This window comes from Dunckerocampus dactyliophorus, chromosome 12 (assembly GCF_027744805.1).
Source record: "Dunckerocampus dactyliophorus isolate RoL2022-P2 chromosome 12, RoL_Ddac_1.1, whole genome shotgun sequence".
Taxonomy (NCBI): domain Eukaryota; kingdom Metazoa; phylum Chordata; class Actinopteri; order Syngnathiformes; family Syngnathidae; genus Dunckerocampus; species Dunckerocampus dactyliophorus.
Window position 1 is genome coordinate 13,169,863 of NC_072830.1, and position 21,437 is coordinate 13,191,299.

The 21,437-nt window shown below is 41.5% G+C and overlaps 1 protein-coding gene across 1 annotated transcript; it reads right to left on the reverse strand.

Annotated features, from left to right (window-relative positions):
* Positions 1 to 720: 720 nt before the first annotated feature.
* Positions 721 to 13,475, reverse strand: LOC129191086 (dehydrogenase/reductase SDR family member 13-like). Its single transcript, XM_054794087.1, has 5 exons — positions 13,180 to 13,475; positions 12,932 to 13,050; positions 11,123 to 11,246; positions 10,650 to 10,976; positions 721 to 1,173 (listed from the first exon to the last, which is right to left on the reverse strand). The coding sequence occupies exons 1-5, from the start codon at positions 13,304 to 13,306 to the stop codon at positions 914 to 916; spliced, it is 957 nt and encodes a 318-aa protein (XP_054650062.1). The 5' UTR covers positions 13,307 to 13,475; the 3' UTR covers positions 721 to 913.
* Between the last annotated feature and the right edge of the window lie 7,962 nt (positions 13,476 to 21,437).

Here is a 21,437-nt window from a genome sequence, read left to right on the forward strand (position 1 = left end):
GAAGGAAGAAAGACTCTCACACCAAATTATAGTTTTTCCAAATGTATTGAAGAATAAGTCAGGCATAATAATTGAAAAATAAGTCAGACATAAACATTGAAAAATAAGTGAGACAGGATAGTTCTTCGCAGCTTACAGAACCCTGGACCCCATTTCATTCACCTGTACCCATCTTCTGGCTGAAATGAAAGAGAGCTCCCCCCGATCGTCCCATAGTCATTTTTATACTTGTTTGCTCAAACCATTAGCGTCAGTCTCTCCAGAGATAACTTTCTCCTGAATTCCTTGACGAAGCTTGTGATGCCAGCAGATGATAGCCGGTTCCCTCGCCGTCCCGATAACACTTAGTGTAGTTGTTGACATAAACAAAACATTCTTTGGTCTGGCCAATGTTTCTGTTTTGACTAAATTCTGGGCCTTATCTGGCTGGTGACCCTGGCTGATGCCAGCTGTTCTGCCCCATCACTTTTCTGTTTAACCTTTGGCACACTTAAACAGTTGTCATCTACTCAGCTAATTATTTAATAAAGCATTATTTCTTTAAACTACATGTAATCATTCACAAAATTATTAGATTAATTGATTAAACAGTTATACCTATACACTACTGTAAGTGCCCAACTAGCGAACACAATTGGTTCCAGACGATCGTTTTTATGTCGAATTGTTCTTAAGTAGGGGAAAAGGTAATATTACCAATGATATAGGTACTACATGTACGTGTTGTTTGTAATAAATGTGTGTGTGTGTGTGTGTGTGTGTGTGTGTGTGTGTGTGTGCGTGCGTGTGACAAGCAGTGACTGCAAATGGCAACATGCCAATGAACCTCCAGGAGAACACTTTCCAATAATTGACATTTTAGTAGAAAACAAGATCAACTAAATGTGCGGAATCAAATCAGTTGTGAATGATTTTATGCCAGATCACACATTCTCTCGCTGATTTCCCACAGCTTCTTAGCTGCAGCATCATCCTTGGCTTTGGCATAGACTTCTCGCACTGTGCAGTTGGAGAAATAACGTCCACTGAGAGGTTCGATCCCCTCCTCCAGAGCACAGTGAAGGGTGGTCTGGGATCCCTGGACGGTGTTTTTGAAGAAGTAGGCAGTCATGGGCTTCAGCAGGATTTGCAGCAATGTGTTAGTGTTCCTAGCCAACTCAGAGTTGATAGCTCCTACACGGGGGAAACACAAATAAATAGAAGAATACATGTAGATTAGTACACTTAGATGAGAACACTTCCACTGGCTCACTGGGCTGCAATGTGGAAAATACTGTATGCTTAACAAACACATCTTCTTGCACCAAGGCTTTCAGACGATTGGTGTGTCTATGACCACAAAGTCAAGTTCAGCTGACATTCCAGAACACTGATAGCATCTGATCCAAAGACCTGCAGGGTGCCTTATCTGAGCTGCTGTTGTTGCTTGGCGCTTCCAGCTATTCATTTCATATAACGCTGTCCGTCACACATAACCTGCCAAGACTTTTCCATGCACACATTAGTCACATTACTCACGTCGTTTGTTCTCTTCTCTCATCGACGCTAATGTTACAGTTTCCTTTAATTTGGCCCAGATCATAAAGTCACTTCTTTACATTGCCATCCTGCAGCCGTTTTTTAAACAATTTGGAAAATGGGCACATGAATGCATGTCATGCAAAGTCATCAAGACAGGGGTGTCTCCAAACGATTTACCAGCGAGGGCCACAAAGTCACAAATGAAAGGATGCAACTTTGCCACTTTGATATTTTGTAAAGCAACACTTGTAGATATGCTAAGAATTTACATATATTTTAAAGAAAAAGCTGTATCTCAGCTTTGTCATATAGGTGAAAAAGCCTACTATTAATATCAACTTCACTGTTTGCTATTTTTTCCCACTTTTGCTGGGTTTTTATCGCATTTCACTATTTCAACTTTCTTCTATAAAATGTTCTTTTCATATTATGACTTTATTCCAATAATATTTTTACTTTATTCCCATTGTTTGGTCCAATTTGACCTATTTGAGAATATATTGCTACAAATAAGCGTTTGTCCCGGCCCAGTCCATCAAGATTACAGCAACCCATCTACCCGTATTCAGTGGTTGCCCCAGAGACTACGACAGATGGAAGAAAGATTTGAATTCACTGCAAACTCAAGCAAACCCAAACGGGTCAGAGGAAGTATTGAAAGCCCACTTAACAGACAGTATAGACGAGAGGATAATAAAAGATCTTCGGTTGACCTCCTACAGTACTGGCAAAGAGATACTTAGGTTTTTAGGAAACAAGTATAGAAACAAGTCAGCCGTCGTCATTGAAATCTTGAGGGTGCTACAAGAATCATCCCCCGTTACAGGGAACAACCCGAGACAAGTCACTGAGCTTATCAAAACAGTAGAAAAAGAGGAATTAGAAGATTAGGTGCAGCAGAAGATCGACTCACCGTGCTGTCATTGGAAGTAATTTACCCTTCTTCTTCTAGAATGAATGGCTAGCATTTGTACAAATTCCAGCAACGGCATTTCTTCTTTCAACTGGTTCAACCAGTTGCTGTCATTCCAGAAAAGAAAAGAGGAGAAACTCGAGGGAATTGAGCAATATAACGCACATAGCCCAAGGAAGCCCAACTACACTTTTGAGAGGAAGCAAGCGTTTACCAAAACGTTGAGCAACGTTGACGTCAACAAGGGACACTGGAAGCACTTGCATCGTGTGCAGAGAAGGTGGACATCAAGATAAGATCTGCCCCTGAAGGAAATTCAGAGGACTTGGACTGCATGAAAGGAGAGCAGTAGTCGCACAACTAGAGGCCTGCGAACTGTGCCTGAAATGCCACGACGACGAAGAGCATTGTGAGAAAACGTATCTCTGTAACAACAGAGAGTGCACAAGGGACCACCATTGCCTCCTTTGCCCAAGAAAGGAAAAAGGACGGTAAGAGGAGAAAAGAGAGACCCAGCACCGCCTCTGTCAGTGATTTGAAGAAAGCCTTGTCAAACTTGTCGACTGAAGAGATTGAGGAGGTTGGAAAGTTCGTGTGACCCAAGGGTACCAAAGAAACCAAGAAAGCTTTCAGAAACAGGTCAGGCACCACTACAAAGACCATCCTGATGATGCTGTTAGAAGTGACGACAGTCAAGTACAAGAATCTGGGAACACTTGTCGATCTTGGATCAGATAAAAATTATATCACCCACAGAGTTGCCCACAGGCTGGGATTAAAAGGCTACAATGTGACCATCGCCATGCATGGTGTGGGGGGCGTCGTCACGACAGTAAAAGAAATTGCTATAGTTCAAAACACTGTCCAACTCGAAGAGTTGGTAAAGTTCTTCCCCAATGTTCAACCAGAAGAACTGATAAGAGTCACGGCGAAGGTTTCCTGGCTCCTCAACCGGTGAGAACCATTGGCAAACATCTTGTTTTGTGGGATAGTCTGTAAGGAAATATAGTCGTGGACGGCACACACCCAGACTTACCAGAAGAGACGCAAATCCCTGCCCTCTGCTCTGAAACGTACTTCGCCTGGTCCATGAGAACAGCTGCTGTCAATTATAGAGAACAAGTTGAAGCGTCAACAAAGTTCAACACCCACCAAGAATTTCTGAAATTGTGGGTGTGGGATAGTCAAAGTGTGGAGGATGCCTCTGCCCAACTTCCCTAACAAACAACAGAAATGCTGTGAAGCGACATTCTTGAGGACAGAAAGGCAATTAAACAAGGAACCTCATTGGAAACAAGCAAAAAAAAAAGTCCATGAGATGGTCGAGTGGGCGGCAGCTACAAGACTCGGCGAGACTCTAAAGACCTGGAAAGGCTCAGTCACCTGGTATCCCTGAATCTTTAAGAACCCCCCTGCGACTCGTGTGGAACAGCAGTTAAAAGTTTGAAGGGATAACAACGAATGACATCCTTCTAAAGGGACCCAATGTCCTTGACCAAATCAGAGGTGTTCTATTAAGGTTTAGGACAGGAGTATATGCAGCTTTGGGTGACATCAAGAAGCTTTAAAACTCAGTGTGGTTGGAGGACTGAGAGCTGCACCTGCACAGGTTCCTTTGGAGGGACAACCCAGATGAGAACATTGGGGAGTATGCCATCACGAGGGTCAACATTGGAGACAAACCAGCTGGATGTATCGCCAAGGTAGCAATGCGGGAGACTGCGAAGTTAAGCATGTTCTTCCACATGGAGGAAGAACGCAGAACGAGTCCTAGAAGAGGACAGCTATGCTGTTGGCATCCTTACCTCTCACAGCTACCTTGAAGAACTCAACAAAATCACCCAGGGGGTTGAGAAGATCCTGCAGGCTGGGGGATTCTTCCTCAAGCCTTGGGTGCGGTCAGGCCAAAGTGGGAGGAAGCTGGACACCGACAACCTAAAGCCGGTGGGGACCTTCATCCTCCCTAACCAGCTGAAGGACAACGACAACAAAGCTCTGGGGGTTGGGTCTCTTGTAGAAGACGTATATAATGGCAGCCATTAACTTTTCAAAAAAGAAAAAGAAAATGAGGACCCGGTACAGTCTAGCTAAGGAAGAAGTGCGGGGCAACACTCCAAACTCATTGACAATAGCAGAACTATTGAGCCAAATCTCAGGACTGCGCTATCCTATCGGTCTTGTCACTCTCATTAAACAGAAGAGACGATCATTGTAAGGAAAGCATTTCAAGAAGCTGGGGGAGAAAGCTATCAGGATGTTCGAAGAATATGTTCAAGTTGCGAAAACTACATTTCCCCGAAGTTTAACACCAGCCAACTGGCAGTGGGAGGCGATCGGAATCACATTCATTCATTCAAAAGGGGGACGCCGTCAAGGCAGAGGTCTGTGGGGCAGTCTTTGCAGCCCGACTCAGGAAATAAAGCAGACTGAAAACAAAGCAGACTTAAGGTTGCTCACTGGTTCCACCTTGTTGAGAGCCAAACCGTCCGAGGAGCTATTATTCAAAGAGACAGCTACGGTTACCAAACCTTCTTTGCCAACCGGGTAGGAGAGATACAACAAGTTGTACTGGTCGGAGACTGGTGGTGGATCCCCAGAGACCTCAAAATTGCCAGCATCATCACAAGAGGATGCAAACCCGATGATCTGAGAAAAAATTCTGCGTGTCAGAATGGACCCAAGTTCTTGAAATGGCCAATTGAGAGGTGGCTTATAAAATCTGCAGCAGAAATTGTATCTCAAGCCAGAGAGTGAGTGGACAAACTGCAAAGAAGGGTATTCTCAGCATTACTACTGTGTTGTGAGACCAGCCGAACACCCGCAGGTGGAGAAGTCAAAGCTCTTATTGACGTGGGGAGATTCAGCATCCTTGGCAAGTTGATAAAAGTCATAGCCTTAGTATGGTGCGTCGCTAAAAGGTGGCTCAAGTTGAGGGAAGGAAAAGGTGCTAGACCAAAGTGGGAGGAAGACGCTCTCCTACACTCTCCTAACTCTCCTGCTGGGTCGTGCCAGTGCCTGGGGAGATCCTGGTGACTTACTATTGGAGAGATACCCGTATAAGAGGTTCAGTTTCATTCAAGCAGAGACTAAAAAGTTTTGGAAAAGGTGGTCAACTTGCTGGACCGAACCTTTTTGTGAGGAGCACCTGGCACACGAAGGAGCGAAACATCTCGGTTGGAGATATAGTCCGGGTTTCTGATCAAAACGCACTGAGAGGCCAGTACAAGGTAGCACAAGTCGTCAGCACCAACACGGATGACAAAAGCATTGCTAGACGTCGAGGTCAAGGTTTCACCAAGTTACCCGGCATCAACCACAAAGTGTGTCACATCCCAAAAGCAACCTGGTCAACCCAAAAGTCAAGTTCCAACCACAATGCTTCACAGAGATGTGCGATGGCTTGTCGTTTTGATACCTGTGGAGGAGCAGGTGTAAGCATACTAAGGTGTGATCTCCTTGGTTTCAAGAACCAGGAGGCCAAGTGAGAGGTGTTCGGTCCAATTCGACCTATTTGAGAATATATTGCTAAAATAAGCGCCACATGACTGTACATGTATTCATCAGAGTATGATAGTTCTTATGATACTAATAGTAGTATGATAGTTCTTATAATACTAAAAGTGTGTGTCCGGGCCGCACAGTGGCCTAGTGGTTAGCATGTTGGCCACATAGTCAGGAGATCGGGAAGATCTGGGTTCGAATCTCCATTGGGCATCTCTGTGTGGAGTTTGCATGTTGTCCCCGTGCATGCGTGGGGTTTTCTCTGGGTACATTCCAAAAAAACCTGCATGTTAGCTTAAGTGAAGACTCTAAATTGAATGTGAGTGTGAATGGTTGTTTGTCTGTATACAGTATGTGCCCTGCGAGTGGCTGGTGACCAGTCCAGGGTGTATTCTGCCTCTTGCCCGAAGTCAGCTGGGATAGGTTCCAGCATACCCGCGACCCTGAGCATAAGCAGCATCGAAGATGGATGGATGGAAAGTGTGTTTCCTTGAAACCCTTGATACAAATTATGATGACTTGTTTAATGGCCATGTGACATAACCATGACATGCATTATATGATCCTATGTGGTTGTACAAAGTGCAGTATAGAAGATGGACGGATGGAAAGTGTGTGTCCTTGAAACCCTTGATACAAATTATGATGACTTGTTTAATGGCCAAGTGACATAACCATGACATGCATTATATGATCCTAGGTGGTTGTACAAAGTAAACAATTGGGGCAAGGAAGACGATTCAAATATCTGCACTGGAGCGACCACTGCTATGTAACAACAATTGTCATCCATATGTTACAAGTGTGTTTAGCAATGAGTAGTAATTCAGTGCTATTCCTCTTGATTCAAAGGTTATTGACGTAACCTGTACTTCTGTAAATAGTTGACGTGTGAAATAAAACTCAAGAATTCTATTGGAGTCGAGTTGATAAAGCGTCCTCTACGATTGTCTCAGCCTTTTCAGGTTTAGACTGGCTCAAGTCCAGAAGGACTTGACACCCATAATATTATGACTTTTTCTTAAACACATTTTTTCCCAAAAACTGTATTGTTTCTTTTGTTTGTTTCTCATAAAATGACTACTTAAAATTCTGACTTTTTTCTCGTAAGAAGATGACTTTTTCTCATAATATTTTGACTTGATTCTCATAAAACTACAGCTGTTTTTTTCATTTCTGCTGTTGTTGTTTTTCTTACTATTTCCACTTTCTTGTAAATTTTCTTTTTGTAATTTTGACATAATATTTTGACTTTATTCTCCTCACATTGTGACCTTTTTTGCAACCTAATATTCCAAAAATTACAACTTTATTCTTTGTTTTGTTTGTTTCTCATAATATTACGACATTTAAAACATTTTTTTTCAACTCTTTGCTATTAAAATGACATCATTTATCCTCATATCACAAGTTTATTAAAAAAAAAAGTATGACTTTTTTCTTGTTAGAATACGACTTTTTTCTCATAATATTCTGACTTTATTCTCGTAACATTGCACCAGTTTTTTCATTTTTCATCTGTTGTTTTTTTTCCAACTATTTCAACTTTCTTCTTATAATTATGGCTTAATTCCCATAATATTTTGACTTTATTTTCCTAACATGACTTTTTTTTCCACAAACAAATTGATCAAAAATGACAACATTATTCTTTGTTTTGTTTGTGTCTCATAATATAATATTACGACTTCACAAAAAAAATTATTTAATATTTCAACTTTATGCTGCTAAAATGATGTTATTTTTCCTCATAATATTACAAAGATTATTCTTGTAAAATTATGACTTTTTTCTCTTAATATTTTGACTTTATTCTTTTAAAATTACTGCTGATTTTTCAATTTTTGCTGTTTTTTTTTTAGTTTTTTTTTTTAGTTCTCTTTTTAGAATGTGCCACGAGCCAATAAAAAACAATTGCAGTATATGGCTCCTGGGCCACACTTTGAACACCCATGGCATAGCCATTAGTGTTAGCCAACAGGTGTGTTGAGCTGCTGTCGTTAAAGGATAGTCGGTGCTTTACATAAAGTAGAGTGTTTCTGCTTGTAAGTAAATAATGCGTTCCACCGTCTTTGGGCCCAAATGGTCTTCCAGATATGTTTTGATAGCTACCTTGGCGTGCTTTGGCATGCTTGGAGTGGGAGTGGGTGCGTGATTTTCTAAATTAACTGACTTGCCCATGAACTTGGCGTGCCACAGTGCCTGTTTGTACTTACATTGGCCATCTTTTGTTCAAAAATGTTCTTTTGTTCATGGCTGCTGGTGCTTAAGCCTTATTATGTTTGCTTTTGTTTGAAGAGGTGGGGTTGTGAAGTTCACCTTTATACCAACTAAGCAAGTTTTTCTAGCTGGCATAAATGCATGAAAACATCAGCCATAACTCATCTTGTTGTTGTTTCCACAATTTTGTACAAATTGTGTTTGTAAATGCTGAATCAGGAACAGTAAGAGCAAGCATGGTGACTGCTAGGCTTGGAAACAAGAAGTGAACTACAAACATTACAAATTACAAACATTTTGGAATCATGTCATGTAAGCCTTCCATCATTTTTACATACCGTAAATCACGGTGTATAAACCGCACCCGTATATAAACCGCTCCCCCATTTTCAGGCTCACGGCGGGGAAGAAAACATTTTTACTTCATAAATGCTTGCCAACTCTTTCATCTCAAATGAACATGCATAAAGGTACTAAGCAATTTCAAAAAAAAGAAGAAAGGAGAAATCTGCCGTTCATCAATTCATCTGCAATGGAATTCATGTAAGAAAAGTTTGCCGACAACTTGCCAATGATGTCCGCTTTCCATGCCGGATGACTGATTCGTCCACACCGTGCTGCCGTCCTGCTGCCCGGTTCCCAAGTCTTCTGCATACCGGCAGAAGGAGAGTTTGAATGCTGCTGTGAAAGACCGCCGTGGCATTTTAGCTTTAGCTGCTTTAGCTTTAGCCTCGATTTAACGGTAGCTAATGTTGGTTTAGCGGTGACGCGAGCGGCGTTCTGCGCATGCGCGTCAGTTTTCCATGTATTGTACATAACACTGCATTGCTTCAGTGTGAATTTGAATAAACTCCAACGTTGTATTGTATTTTAAACCATCTTCAATGTTTTAATGGAAGCTTAGGTTAGCTTCAGTGTATATAGAGATCGTTTCACTGTGTGAAAATACAGACACACAGCAGTCAGATAAGTGAAAAAGGAATTGCACTTTCAGCAACTGTACAGCAGAGAGAGCTGAAGTCAAAGCAACTGCCTGACCCACAGACGGCTATTCTAAAGTCTGTTTCTGGTCAATTTCTGTCTGGTCACAGACTTGTCATCGTGTATAAACCGCACCCTGATTTTTGGCGTCTTACCGGTGGAAAAAAAGCGCAGTTTATACACCGTGATTTATGGTAATTATGTAAGTCATAATTACATTTACAAGAAGAATTAGTTAATAGTTGGAAAAAGGGGAAAACATTGTAATTTAGGAGTATACAGTCAAAATCCCACAGTGAGAACCATTATCCACAAATGGAACAGTGGTGAACCTTCCCAGGAGTGGCCGGCCAACCCAAATTACCCCAAGAGCGCAGCGACGACTCATCCAAGAGGTCGCAAAAGACCCCACAACAACATCCACAAACTGCAGCCCTTACTTGCCTCAGTTAAGGTCAGTGTTAATGACTCCACCATAAGAAAGACACTGGGCAAAAACGGCCTGCATGGCAGCATTCCAAGACGAAAACCACTGCTCAACAAAAAGAATATGAAGGCTCGTCTCGATTTTGCCAGAAAACATCCTTATGATCCCCAAGAGCCTTGGGAAAGTGTTCTGACAGAAAAAGAACATCATACCAACACTAAAATATGGTGGTGGTAGTGTGATGGGCTGGGGCTGTTTTGCTGATTCAGGACCTGAAGGATTTGCTGTGATAAATGGAACCAAGAATTCTGCTGTATACCAAAAAATCCTGAAGGAGAATGTCCAGCCATCTGTTGGTGACCTCAAGCTGAAACCAACTTGGGTTCTGCAGCAGGACAATGATCCAAAACACACCAGCAAGTCCACCTCTGAATGGCTGAAGAAAAACAAAATGAAGACTTTGGAGTGGCCTAGTCAAAGTCCAGTCCAGACCAGTCCTCATCCTACACAGATGCTGTGGCGTGACCTTAAAAAGGTGCTTCATGCCGGAAAACCCTTCAATGTAGCTGAACTACAACAATTCGCAAAGATGAGTGGGCCAAAATTCCTCCACAGCGCTGTAAGAGACTCATTGTTGTCAAGTTATCGCAAACGTTTGATTTCAGTTGTTGCTGCTAAGGGTGGCCCAACCAGTTATTAGGTTTAGGGGGCAATCACTTTTTACACATGGCCATGTAAGTTTGGATTGTTTTTCTCCCTTAATAATAAAAAGTTTCATTTACAAAATGCATTTTATGGTCAGTTGTTTTGTCACTGACTAATATGTAAATGAGTTTGATGATCTAAAACATTTAAGTGTGACAAACGTGTAAAAAGAAATCAGGAAGGGGGCAAACCCTTTTTCACACCACTGTATATAACAAAGCTGAGATGCATATTTCTTGAAATATATATAACTTCTTAGCATATCTTGACAAAATATCAAAGTGGCAAAGTTGCATCCTTTCATTTTTCACTATGTGGCCCTCGTTGGATAAAGTTTGGACACACCTGATCCAAATGAAGTGTGAAGTTGTCAGTACAGACCTGGATGGAGGGTGTAACAAGTGACTTTGGTTCCTTGTAGTCTCTTGGCCAGCTCGTGTGTGAAGAGGACATTGCACAGCTTGCTATCAGAGTAGACTTGGAAAACCTCTGTGGGTGAAGTCCCGAGGCCCAGAGCTTTGTGTTTGTTGAGGCAGTCAAAGTCGATTTTTCCAAAGTTATGCGCCAGGGACGACACAATGACCACCCGGCTTGGTTCACACTCCTTCAGACGGTCCAGCAAAAGGTTGGTCAATAGGAAGTGTCCGATGTGATTGACACCAAACATCATCCCTAAACCGTCTGTTGTCCGGCCCTGCAGGTAAACACCTGGGACAAAATAGCAGTATGATCACTTTCAAATATACACAAACTGTGCGAATGAAACTGAAAGTCTCGTCTCAAATTGATGTTTTATGTGTTCCTTGTCAGTTCCTGCATAAAAGCAAGCTTTTTCCTGTCCTTCCTGCTCTTACCTGCATTATTGATGAGAATGTCTAGTCTGGGTTCGCTTCTCAAGAAGGTTTCAGCAAAGCTACGAACAGATTTCAGACTCCCCAGATCCAACTGCATGAACACAACCTGGTTGCTGCCACTCTCCTATCAGAGCCAGAAAATACCAGATTTCACTGTACATACTGTGCATATTATATATACACACTCCTGATCAAAATCTTAGGACCAGTTGAAAAAATGCTAGAATTCGCATTTTGCACATTTGAATCTTAATGAGGTTTTAAGTAGAGCGACAATATGCAAAAACAAGAAGGGGGAGTGAGACAAAAAACATGTAACTTGTAATTTAAACAAAAACAAAAAAAAAAACTGAAAGAAGTTGTTTATCAGCTGGTCAAAAGTTTAAGACCACAGGCTATAAAAGCCAAAATCTGCTCAAAATGTTCATTTTCTGTCAGGCATTCACACTGTCATGCCCTCCTGATGGCTAAATCTAAGAAGCTTTCTCTTTTTCAACGTGGTCGGATTGTGGAGCTGCATAAGCAAGGCGTCTCGCAGCGTGCCATTGCTGCTGAGGTTGGGTGCAGTAAATCAGTCATTATAAATTTTTTGAAAGATCCTGAGCATTATGGAACAAAAAAATCAAGTGGTAGACCCAAAAAAATCACACCTACGCGGAGCCGGAGGATCCGATTAGCTGTCCATCAAGTCACAGGGCGGTCTTCTACCCAAATTAAGGCCCTTACTGGTGCCGAGTGCAGCGCAATAACCATCAGACCAAATCTGCGGGAAAAGGGTTTAAAAAACAAAAAACTAATTCAAAGACCTCGTCTCCTTCAACGCCACAAAACTGCCCGTTCAGACTTTGCCAGGGAGCATCAAACATGGGACATTGAAAGGTCGAAAAAAGTTTTATTCTCTGATGAGAAAAAATGTAACCTTGACGGTCCAGATGGCTTCCAACGTTACTGGCATGACAAGGAGATCCCACCTGAGATGTTTTCCACCCGGCACAGTGGAGGGGGGGTCCATCATGATTTGGGGTGTTTTTTCATTCAGTGGAACACTGGAGCTTCAGGTGGTGCAGGGTCGTCAAACGGCGGAAGCTTACATGCAGATGTTGCAGCGGGCATCCCTCATGACTGAGGGCCCTCGTCTGTGTGGTAACAGCTGGGTTTTTCAACAGGACAACGCTGCAGTTCACAATGCTCGCTTGACCAAGGACTTCTTCAGGGAGAATAACATCACTCTTTTGGAACATCCTGCATGTTCCCCTCATTTTAATCCCATAGAGAACATTTGGGGATGGATGGCAAGGGAAGTTTATAAAAAAGGCCATCAGTTCCAGACAGTTGATGCCCTTCGTGAAGCCATCTTCACCACTTGGAGCAATGTTCCCACTAGCCTCCTGGAAACACTCACATCCAGCATGCCCAAACCCATTTATGAAGTGATCAACAAGAACGGTGGAGCTACTCATTACTGAGTCCTACTGAGAACATTTTTTGTTCTGGTTTGGACAGTTTTTGTTATTTTTTTTTATCTTTGATCAGCTGATAAACAACCTATTTCAGTTTAATTGTTGTTTTCAATAAATGACTTTTTCAAAGTGCTTTTTGTCTCATTCCCCCTTCTTGTTTTTGCATATTGTAGCTCTACTTAAAACCTCATTAAGATCCAAATGTGCAAAATGAAAATTCTAGCCACTTTTCAACTGGTCCTAAGATTTTGATCAGGAGTGTATATATTCAAATAATGTGTCTTTCTGACATACATACATGAACAGTATAAAATGGGTCTTATATATGTCATACGAAATATTTTCTTACGCTCTTTATTTCTTTGAGTGCGGCTTCTCCTCTCTGTTGGCTGCGACATGCCAGAATGACCCTGGCTCCTCTTTTCGCCAAGTCTATCGCTGTCGTCTTTCCAATGCCCGTGTTGCTGCCTGACAGGAAGCAAGTTACATGCTTGTTTTTTTATTTGCATTGTTGTCCAATCATCAATATGATTTATAAGAATTCTATGTAAGATTTTGCAAAATGACTTCTGGCTTTAGAGTGAGATCCATTCTTACCTGTCACAATGACAGTCTTTCCATGCAGCTTGACTTGGCTTGTGCACTGCTTTCCTTTCACAATAATATGATGGTATATGTAGGCAGCTCCGACCAGCGCCCCTAAAACCAGCAGGGTGCAAAACATTGTCTTCCCCTTTTAGAGAACCCAAGAATAATTTACTTGACAACTTTTTCAGCTAACAGATTTCCCCCTGAGATGCCTTTGGTTTCAGTGCAACGAAGACTTTGACTCAAACATGCAAACAAACGCACCCATTTCCTGCCTGGGCGGGACAATGTCTTCCTTGTTAGAGGCCCACAGCAGACTGGAAGGACCAGAAACAACAACAGACAATAAAGCCGATGTCGACATTGCGGAATGTGTAACATTCACAGAAGACATGTTTTTTTGGAGCATGACAGATGGACATGCCAGAAGAACAGCAGTCATGCTGAAGACACTGCAAATGTACATACTACAAAGTCAAGAAGAATGGGAGAATTTTTCAAATATCAGAAAACAAATTGTCCGCTGAAAAAGTGAAAAAGCAGACCATGAATGATCTCTGATGTAAACACTGATCACATAAGAATCCATTTGTGCTGAAAGTAATGATGTGCCATACCACTTATTTCGTTTCCGATCCAATACTTAGTCAAATTCAGGCTGGTATCAGTGATATCAATCCAATACAGATACTTTCACCCAACATGTCTGGTAACTTTTAAAAAGTAGTGTATCTCATATCATAGCATAAATAATACAGGACATTTAATTAAGGTATGATGTAAATAAATTATCAATTTAAATGAATGAATAATTAATGTATAATAATCACAATTATAATTTCTTATAATTCTAATTCAATATTATAATAATTCATTATATATTTATTTATTGTAGACCCTGAAGTATACTGAGGTAGCGGGGTGATTTACAATATAGCCAAAAAAAGAAGACAAAATCATATGAAATATGTAAAAATTGTATTTTAAATAGGGCTGTCAATCGATTAAAATGTTTACTCGTGACTGATCACATTTTCTTTCATATTTGGTCCCAAATGCTGATAGTATGTGGGAATGCATAAAGGTAAGATTTGATGACCTTAATGGGTGCTAATGTGCATATTTGTGCGGTGCACCTCTCAGAAAAACCAAGGCCAGGCTCGCACTGGTGGATGGTGGGTCTGTATTCATTTAGTGCTTTTAATTTGATGTTGTTCCTGTCTTAGTTTTATACAATACATAATATATAAGATAGATTAGATTGCTATAACGTACGTATGTTTTGTTGATGTGTTAAAAATCTTTTCCACTGACTAGCTTGCGCGCTGCTAACATTATTTACATCCATTCTCTTCTTCAGTCATGCTACGCTATGGAGCATGCGCAACAATCCTTTCACCGGCAGCCAGGGATGGACTGGTAAAAAAATTTGGTCCTGGACTTTTTGGTCCAGACCGGCCCACTACAATCCGCATGCATATACTGTCCAACTCGCCCCATCGATGTCCATACAAACACACAAGTCCTTAATAACACCACTATACTAAACAATATCCCTCTACTGTACTGTATATTCTGGAGCCGTGAATACATAAGTGAGAGTGACATCATTTATGGGTGGTCTCACTGGGCTGCTGGGGTCTCTGGTGAGATCATGTCCACACAAGATCACAAATCTGAGCATGAAAAGCAGAGGAATAACGTGGAATAGTTCTGAACAAGATTACATGCAAACAAAAAAGTGTGCATGCAGTCAGAACTTTGACTTGTTGACTAAAATATGGAAAACAATAATATAACCATCTGATTTTATTTTATGATTGTAACAGTAGTGTTTTAGTCATTGTAAGTATCAAGGCCCATAAACACTGACTGAAAAAATATGTAAAGCATAGATATTGTTTAAATTGTCTTTCATGATGCAGATATAACTGTGGGTACTGGAATAGGAGCATGTTGACACTTTAACACTTGAATACTCACACTAGGCAAGGTAAAAATGACCAGAAAGCTAACACACAATGTGGGGAAAGTATGAGGAAGGGAAGCGTGGAGGCGAGGAGCAAGGAACAATCTGGCAAAAAGGGTTCCAAACAGCACAGCTTAAGAGGGCCAGGTGAGTGATTACCTGCAGGTGTGTACAGATAGCTGGGTCAGCAGTGTGCTGCAAGAGCTGGGAGACAGGCAGCAGCAGAGCAGCAACACAGCACATGACACAAATACTACCACGGCAGTTTCTAAAATTCTACTTGTAAAGTTTTGGAATGAAACTCTGACACAGCAAAGCAGCTTTTAGTCTCTATAGTGAACTTAGAAAACTTGGTCACAATGGTTTACTTTTCTATTCATGCAGCCATCTTAAATCTGAACTTTTCCAGCCTCAACTGAACAATGTAAGTATGGCTCCCTCTTGTGGGCTAAATAAGGTACTGTGTGTTTACAACGTAAGCCATACCACATGTGGAACTGCCATAACATAACATTGTTATAACTCATAAACATTACACTACTCATTCATGTCAGAGTTGTTACATATGTACATTTTATATGTTGTGCACAGGTATATCGGCTCCCTCTTTTTGTATATTTTGTTTAAAATGCTGCTGATCAGAGGAGACGTGTGCATGAAGTTTATTCAAGTTGCTGTACATTTTATATGTTGTGCACAGGTTGTGCACAGAGAATAAACGACCCCTCTGGCTGGCAAGAGAACTGCAGCTGTCTCCTCGTCACTCACAACGTCAAAGAACACAACGCAGAATCAATTTTTAGCCAGTGTCAGCACAGACCTGCTACACATATACAGTCATCCCTCGTTTATAGCGGTTAATTGATTCCAGACCCGATTGCGTTAAATGAATTTCCGCAATATAGGATTCAATATTAATAAAGGAAATATTTTTGTAGTTACAGCATAGAAAACCTGTAATGCAGTTTTTAACATTATTAGATACCTGCAGACATGAAATAGCACCGCATTCATTGTTTACACTTATGCTGCTGTGACTCGAGACGGTTGCTAGTTAGCGAGCTAAGCAGTTAGCCTCAAACTTATCTTTCCTAAACTTACCACTTCCACATAGGTTGGGAGGAGAACTTTTTTTTCACTCTCTCACATAATGACTTCATGCAGTGTTAAGGTAATGTAATGTAAGCTAATGTCTCAATGTTTTGTGTCATTGCTGCCGCCTAGTGACCAGAATACTACATATAACTTGTATTTCAATGTTTTCACTAATAATAGACCATCTCTACCACCAAACAGCCATCATATATTCATTAATTAATTTCTGAAAACACATGATATAGAGGGGGAGCGATAATCAAACTCAGCACCCTAAGTAGGGAAGCCCAGACTTCCCTCTCCCCAGCTACTTCGTCCAGCTCCTCCTGGCGGATCCCGAGGCATTCCCAGGCCAGTTGAGAGACATAGTCCCTCCAACATGTCCTGGGTCTTCCCCAAGGCCACCTACGTGCCCTGAACACCACCCCTGGGAGGCATCGGGGGGGCATCCTGACCAGATGCCCAAGCCACCTCATGTGGCTCCTCTCAATGGGGAGGAGCAGCGGTTCTACTTTGAGCTTTTCCCGGATGACAGTGCTTCTCACCTTATCTGTAAGTGAGAGCCCAGCCACCCTACGGAGAAAACTCACTTCGGCCGCTTCTACTCACGATCTTGTCCTTTCGGTCACTACCCAAAGCTCATGACCATAAGAGACTGTAGGAACGTAGATTGACTGGTAAATTGAGAGCTTTGCCTTTCGGCTCAGCTCCCTCTTCACCACAACGGACCGATCACTGCAGACGCCGCACCAATCCGCCTGTCGAGAGACCCAATCCTGCAATCACCAAACAGGAACCCCTCAACGCCCTGGCTACGCCTAGAAATTTTGTCCATAAAAGTAATGAACAGAATCAGTGACAAAGGGCAGCCCTGGCAGAGTTCAACCCTCACTGGAAACGGGTCCGACTTATTGCCGGCAACTCGAACCAAAGTCTTACACCAGTCATACAGGGAACAAACCGCCTGAATTAGCTGGTCCGGTACCCCTTATTCCCGGAGTACTCCCCACAGAATTCCTGTTGGAACACGGTCGAATACCTTCTCTGAGTCCACAAAACACATGTAGACTGGTTGGGCAAACTCCCATGCACCCTCAAGGACCCTGCCGAGAGCGTACAGCTGGTCCACAATTCCACGACCAGGACGAAAACCACACTGCTCCTCTTGAATCCGGGATTCCACTATCTGGTGGATCCTCCTCTCCACAACCCGAGAATAAAAAAGTGTGATCCCACAATAGTTGGAACACACTCTCCGGTCCCCCTTCTTAAAAAGGGGGACCACCACCCTGGTCTGCCAATACAGAAGCACCGCCCCCGATGTCCACGCGACGCTGCAGAGTTGTGTCAACCAAGACATGACCACAGCGTCCAGCGCCTTAAGGAACTTCGGGCGGATTTGGTGAGAGGTGACATTCCACGTGCAAAGAGCTAGCTTCTGCAACCAAGGATCGGACTGCCACGGCTCCCACCTACGGCCGCCACCCAGCTCACTCCCACAAGTGGTGAGCTCATGGGAGGGCGGAAACATGTTACCTCTTCGGGCTGTGCCCGGCCGGACCCCATGGGTGCAGGCCCGGACACCAGATGCTCGCCATTGTGCCCCACCTCCAGGTCTGGCTCCAGACAGGGTGACCCGCGTCGGGGCGAGGGAAATCTTGGTACAAAGTTGTGTCTCTTCATTGGGGTATAGGGGGACCACTTTTTGTCTGGTCCCTCCCCTTGGACCTGTTTGTCATGGGTGACCCTACCAGGGGCGTAAAACCCCCGACAACTTAGCTGCTAGGATCATTGGGACACACAAACTCCTTCACCACGATAGAGTGGTGGCTCAGGAAGGAGTAACTCCAGAGACTTTAAAGATATTTTTGCACGATTGAAACATATAAAAGACATGTTATTTTAGGCATAATAAATCATGTCGAGTAACCTCTGAGAAGAAATACCGTGGAACCTCTGTTAGCGTATACCGCAGTTATTTTGCCTCTGTTTGTGTGCATTTTCCTGTTAGTGTACAATATGGCACGCGCTTTTCGTGTTAATACACAGCGTGAATACTACTGTGTTCATGTGTTTTTATTACAAAAAGTCCTGGTTAGCAACCTGTAAGCTAGCTAACACATGGAAACAGGAAGCCGAAGTCAGCACCATCGCCTGCCTATAATGTCATCAGCGGCTGACTAAATAACTAACACAGCTATGAAAAATTATAACCCAAAACCTGTTTTTATAGTTTTACAATTATAGTTTTATTAGTAAAACAATTCTAAATATATATAGATGATGACTGAATGGGATAAATAAACATTAAGGTTACTTTTACCTTCAAAGAAGACATGATTGTTGCCAAAGACACGATATGGAAACACGGACATGAGTTAGTTATTGAATTCAGTAATTTTTCTCACCTCAAGTCTCTGCTTTTCTTATTGATTACAGATTCAGCAAAATAATCCACAAGTGGTAAATCACAGCATTTTGATAAGGGTGAGAAACACTATTTACATTTTTAAATAGATTGATAATACACACTGCCCATTTGAGGATAAAAAAGAAGAGAATAATTCACTTTGGTTAAAAATAATGTTTTAAAATTGTTTTCAAATACACCCTATACTTTGTTGTAAAAGTCTAATCAACTTCTGGTGAGCGTGAATATATAATCTTCCATCTTGGCAGCCATTCATTCAGTGGAAGATAAAAATATATTTCATGCATTTGATTTGCTCCTGTCCCCCCAAAAAATGCTGGCTTTTCTACTCAACGGAAGGACGGCAGTGACAAGCACCTTCCAGCTCACACATGCCCCCCACCCAGGATGAAACGAGTACTGCAAAGGTTTGTCGGATGATATTTCTGTGACTCTTCTAATGAAATTGCTATCCAGCTTCATAGTACCGCTTATCCCACACCTTCAATGTTTGTCTTGGTTAATCCATAAAACAAGCAGAGAAGGTGCTTGGTGGTACACACCTCTGGCTTGCCTTGCAGCATTCCCTGGTTAATACGCTACACGCACAACAACAGCTAACCACTTCAACTCAGAGATCCCAGCTACTTTTGCTCAATTCATTTCCTAGCAAGAAATTTACTTTTGCTGCCTAAATGTGTGTTGGTGAGCATTCATCATTCATAATGATCCACTTCACAGGTGTGGCATGTCAAGATGCTGATTAGACTGCAGGATTATTGCACAGATGTGCTTTAGGTTGGCCAAAATAAAAGGTGAGTGTTAATTGAAAGGAAAAATGCACTTTTAAAAAAATATTTTGCCCGTCATCCACAATCCTTATGTGAGACATGAACACACGTCATTCTCTTTTCTGTGCATTCTTAAGATATAAAAACAGCTAAAAAAAGAGGCAACTGAGAATGCACGGAATGGGACGCACCTATTCCGCTTAAAGCCATCTGAAAATACTTAGTTGGATCACAGTGCCAGTTTTTGTTTGTCAACATGTGGCCAATAATGTAATGTTGCAGAAACATTTATTATACACGATGACTTTCTACAGTCTTCAATGAAAGTGTGACATCTTTATGAAAAGAATTGCATTCATTTTTCTCATCAAAATCCTACACACCACATAGTCCACCTGTTGTAAAGTCAGTTGATTGGATCATTTGGAAAGGCACACACCTGTCTATAAGGTCCCGCAATTGACAGTGCATGTCAGAGCACAAACCAAGCATGGAGTGAAAGGAATAGTCTGTAGACCTCTGGGACAGGATTGTGTCCAGGTACACATCTAGGAAAGGGTCTGCTGCTTTGTAGTTCCCAATGAGCACATCCATCATCTGTAAATGGAAGTTCAGAAACACCAGGACTCTTCCTAGTGCTGGCCGATGTCTAAAGTGAGCGGTGGTCTCTCTGTGGAGAGAGGAGAAGGACAAGCATCTCTGCAGTAACCCCCCATTCGGGCCTGTATGGTAGAGTGGCTAGATGAAAGCCACTCCTTAGGAAAAGGCACATGGCAACCTGCCTGGAGGTGGCCAAAATGCACCTGAGGGACTCTCAGACTGTGAAAAACTAAATTCTGTGAGGCTTCAGGTTGCTTCTCACATGAATGCTTTACTTCAACTCTTTGAAACACATACTTCTACGACACTCTTTTTCTCACCTCACTCTTAGGCTCCCCTTGGTGGACACTTTAAGATGACTAACCACATTTCTTTACTTACTAGGTTGGACTATAACAGGGGTGTCCAAACGTTTTTCCAGCGAGGGCCACACAATGAAAAATGAAAGAATGCAACTTTGTAACTTTGATATTTTGTAAAGCAGCACATATCGATATGCTAAGAAGTTACATATATTTCAAGAAAAAAACTGCATTTCTGCTTTGTCATATCTGTGAAATGCTACTAAAATGACTTAGGTTGATTTCGGTCATTTCTCTTAATATTTTGACTTTGTTCTTGTAAAATTACAGCTGTTTTTCCATTTCTGGAAACTATTTCAACTATCCACTTGTAACTTTTCTTCTCATAATATCATGACTTTATTTCCATAATATTTTTACTTTATTCTCATAACATTGTAACTTTTTCCACAACCTGATTTATAAAAAATTACAACTTTGTTGTTTTGTTTGTTACTTAAATTATTAGATTATTGTTACCCATAGTATTATATATTTAAACTCTTTGCTAATACAATTACATAATTTTCCCCTCACTTTATTCCCTAAAAATACCACTTTTTTTCTGAATATTTTGACTTTCTTCTCGTAAAGTTTTTTTCATTATTGCAGTTGGTTTTTATATAATTTTCCAAATAGTTCAACTTTCTTCTTCTAACTTTTCTTTCCGTAATATTATGACTTTATTACTATATAATATTTTGTATTTAATTTTAGATTCAATTTCCAAAAAATTCCAACTTTATTCTTTGTTTTTTTTCTTTAATATTTCAACTTAATGCTACTTAAATTATATTACTTTTCATCATTACATTATTCTTGCGACATTACGACTTTTTCTTGTTAGATTACAAAATTTTTCTCAATATTTTGACTTTATTCTTGTAAAATTACTGCTGATTCTATTTTTAGAATGTGCCGCAGGCTCATAAAAAAACAGCTGTGAGCCACAAATGCCCCCCGGGCCGCACTTTGGACACCGCTGGTATGAGCTTTTGTTGAGCAGCTGTTTAACTGTGCAGACAGTTCTCTCTGCTGGTCTTGTGACGGTAACCATAGCC

Coding starts and splice junctions, on each gene's coding strand:
- LOC129191086 (XM_054794087.1), bottom strand. CDS start 13,306: ATGTTTTGCACCCTGCTGGTTTTAGGGGCGCTGGTCGGAGCTGCCTAC. Junction 11,247..12,931: donor CACTCAAAGAAATAAAGAGC/GTAAGAAAATAT, acceptor TGGCTCTGATAG/GAGAGTGGCAGCAACCAGGT. Junction 10,977..11,122: donor CATTCTCATCAATAATGCAG/GTAAGAGCAGGA, acceptor ATTTTGTCCCAG/GTGTTTACCTGCAGGGCCGG.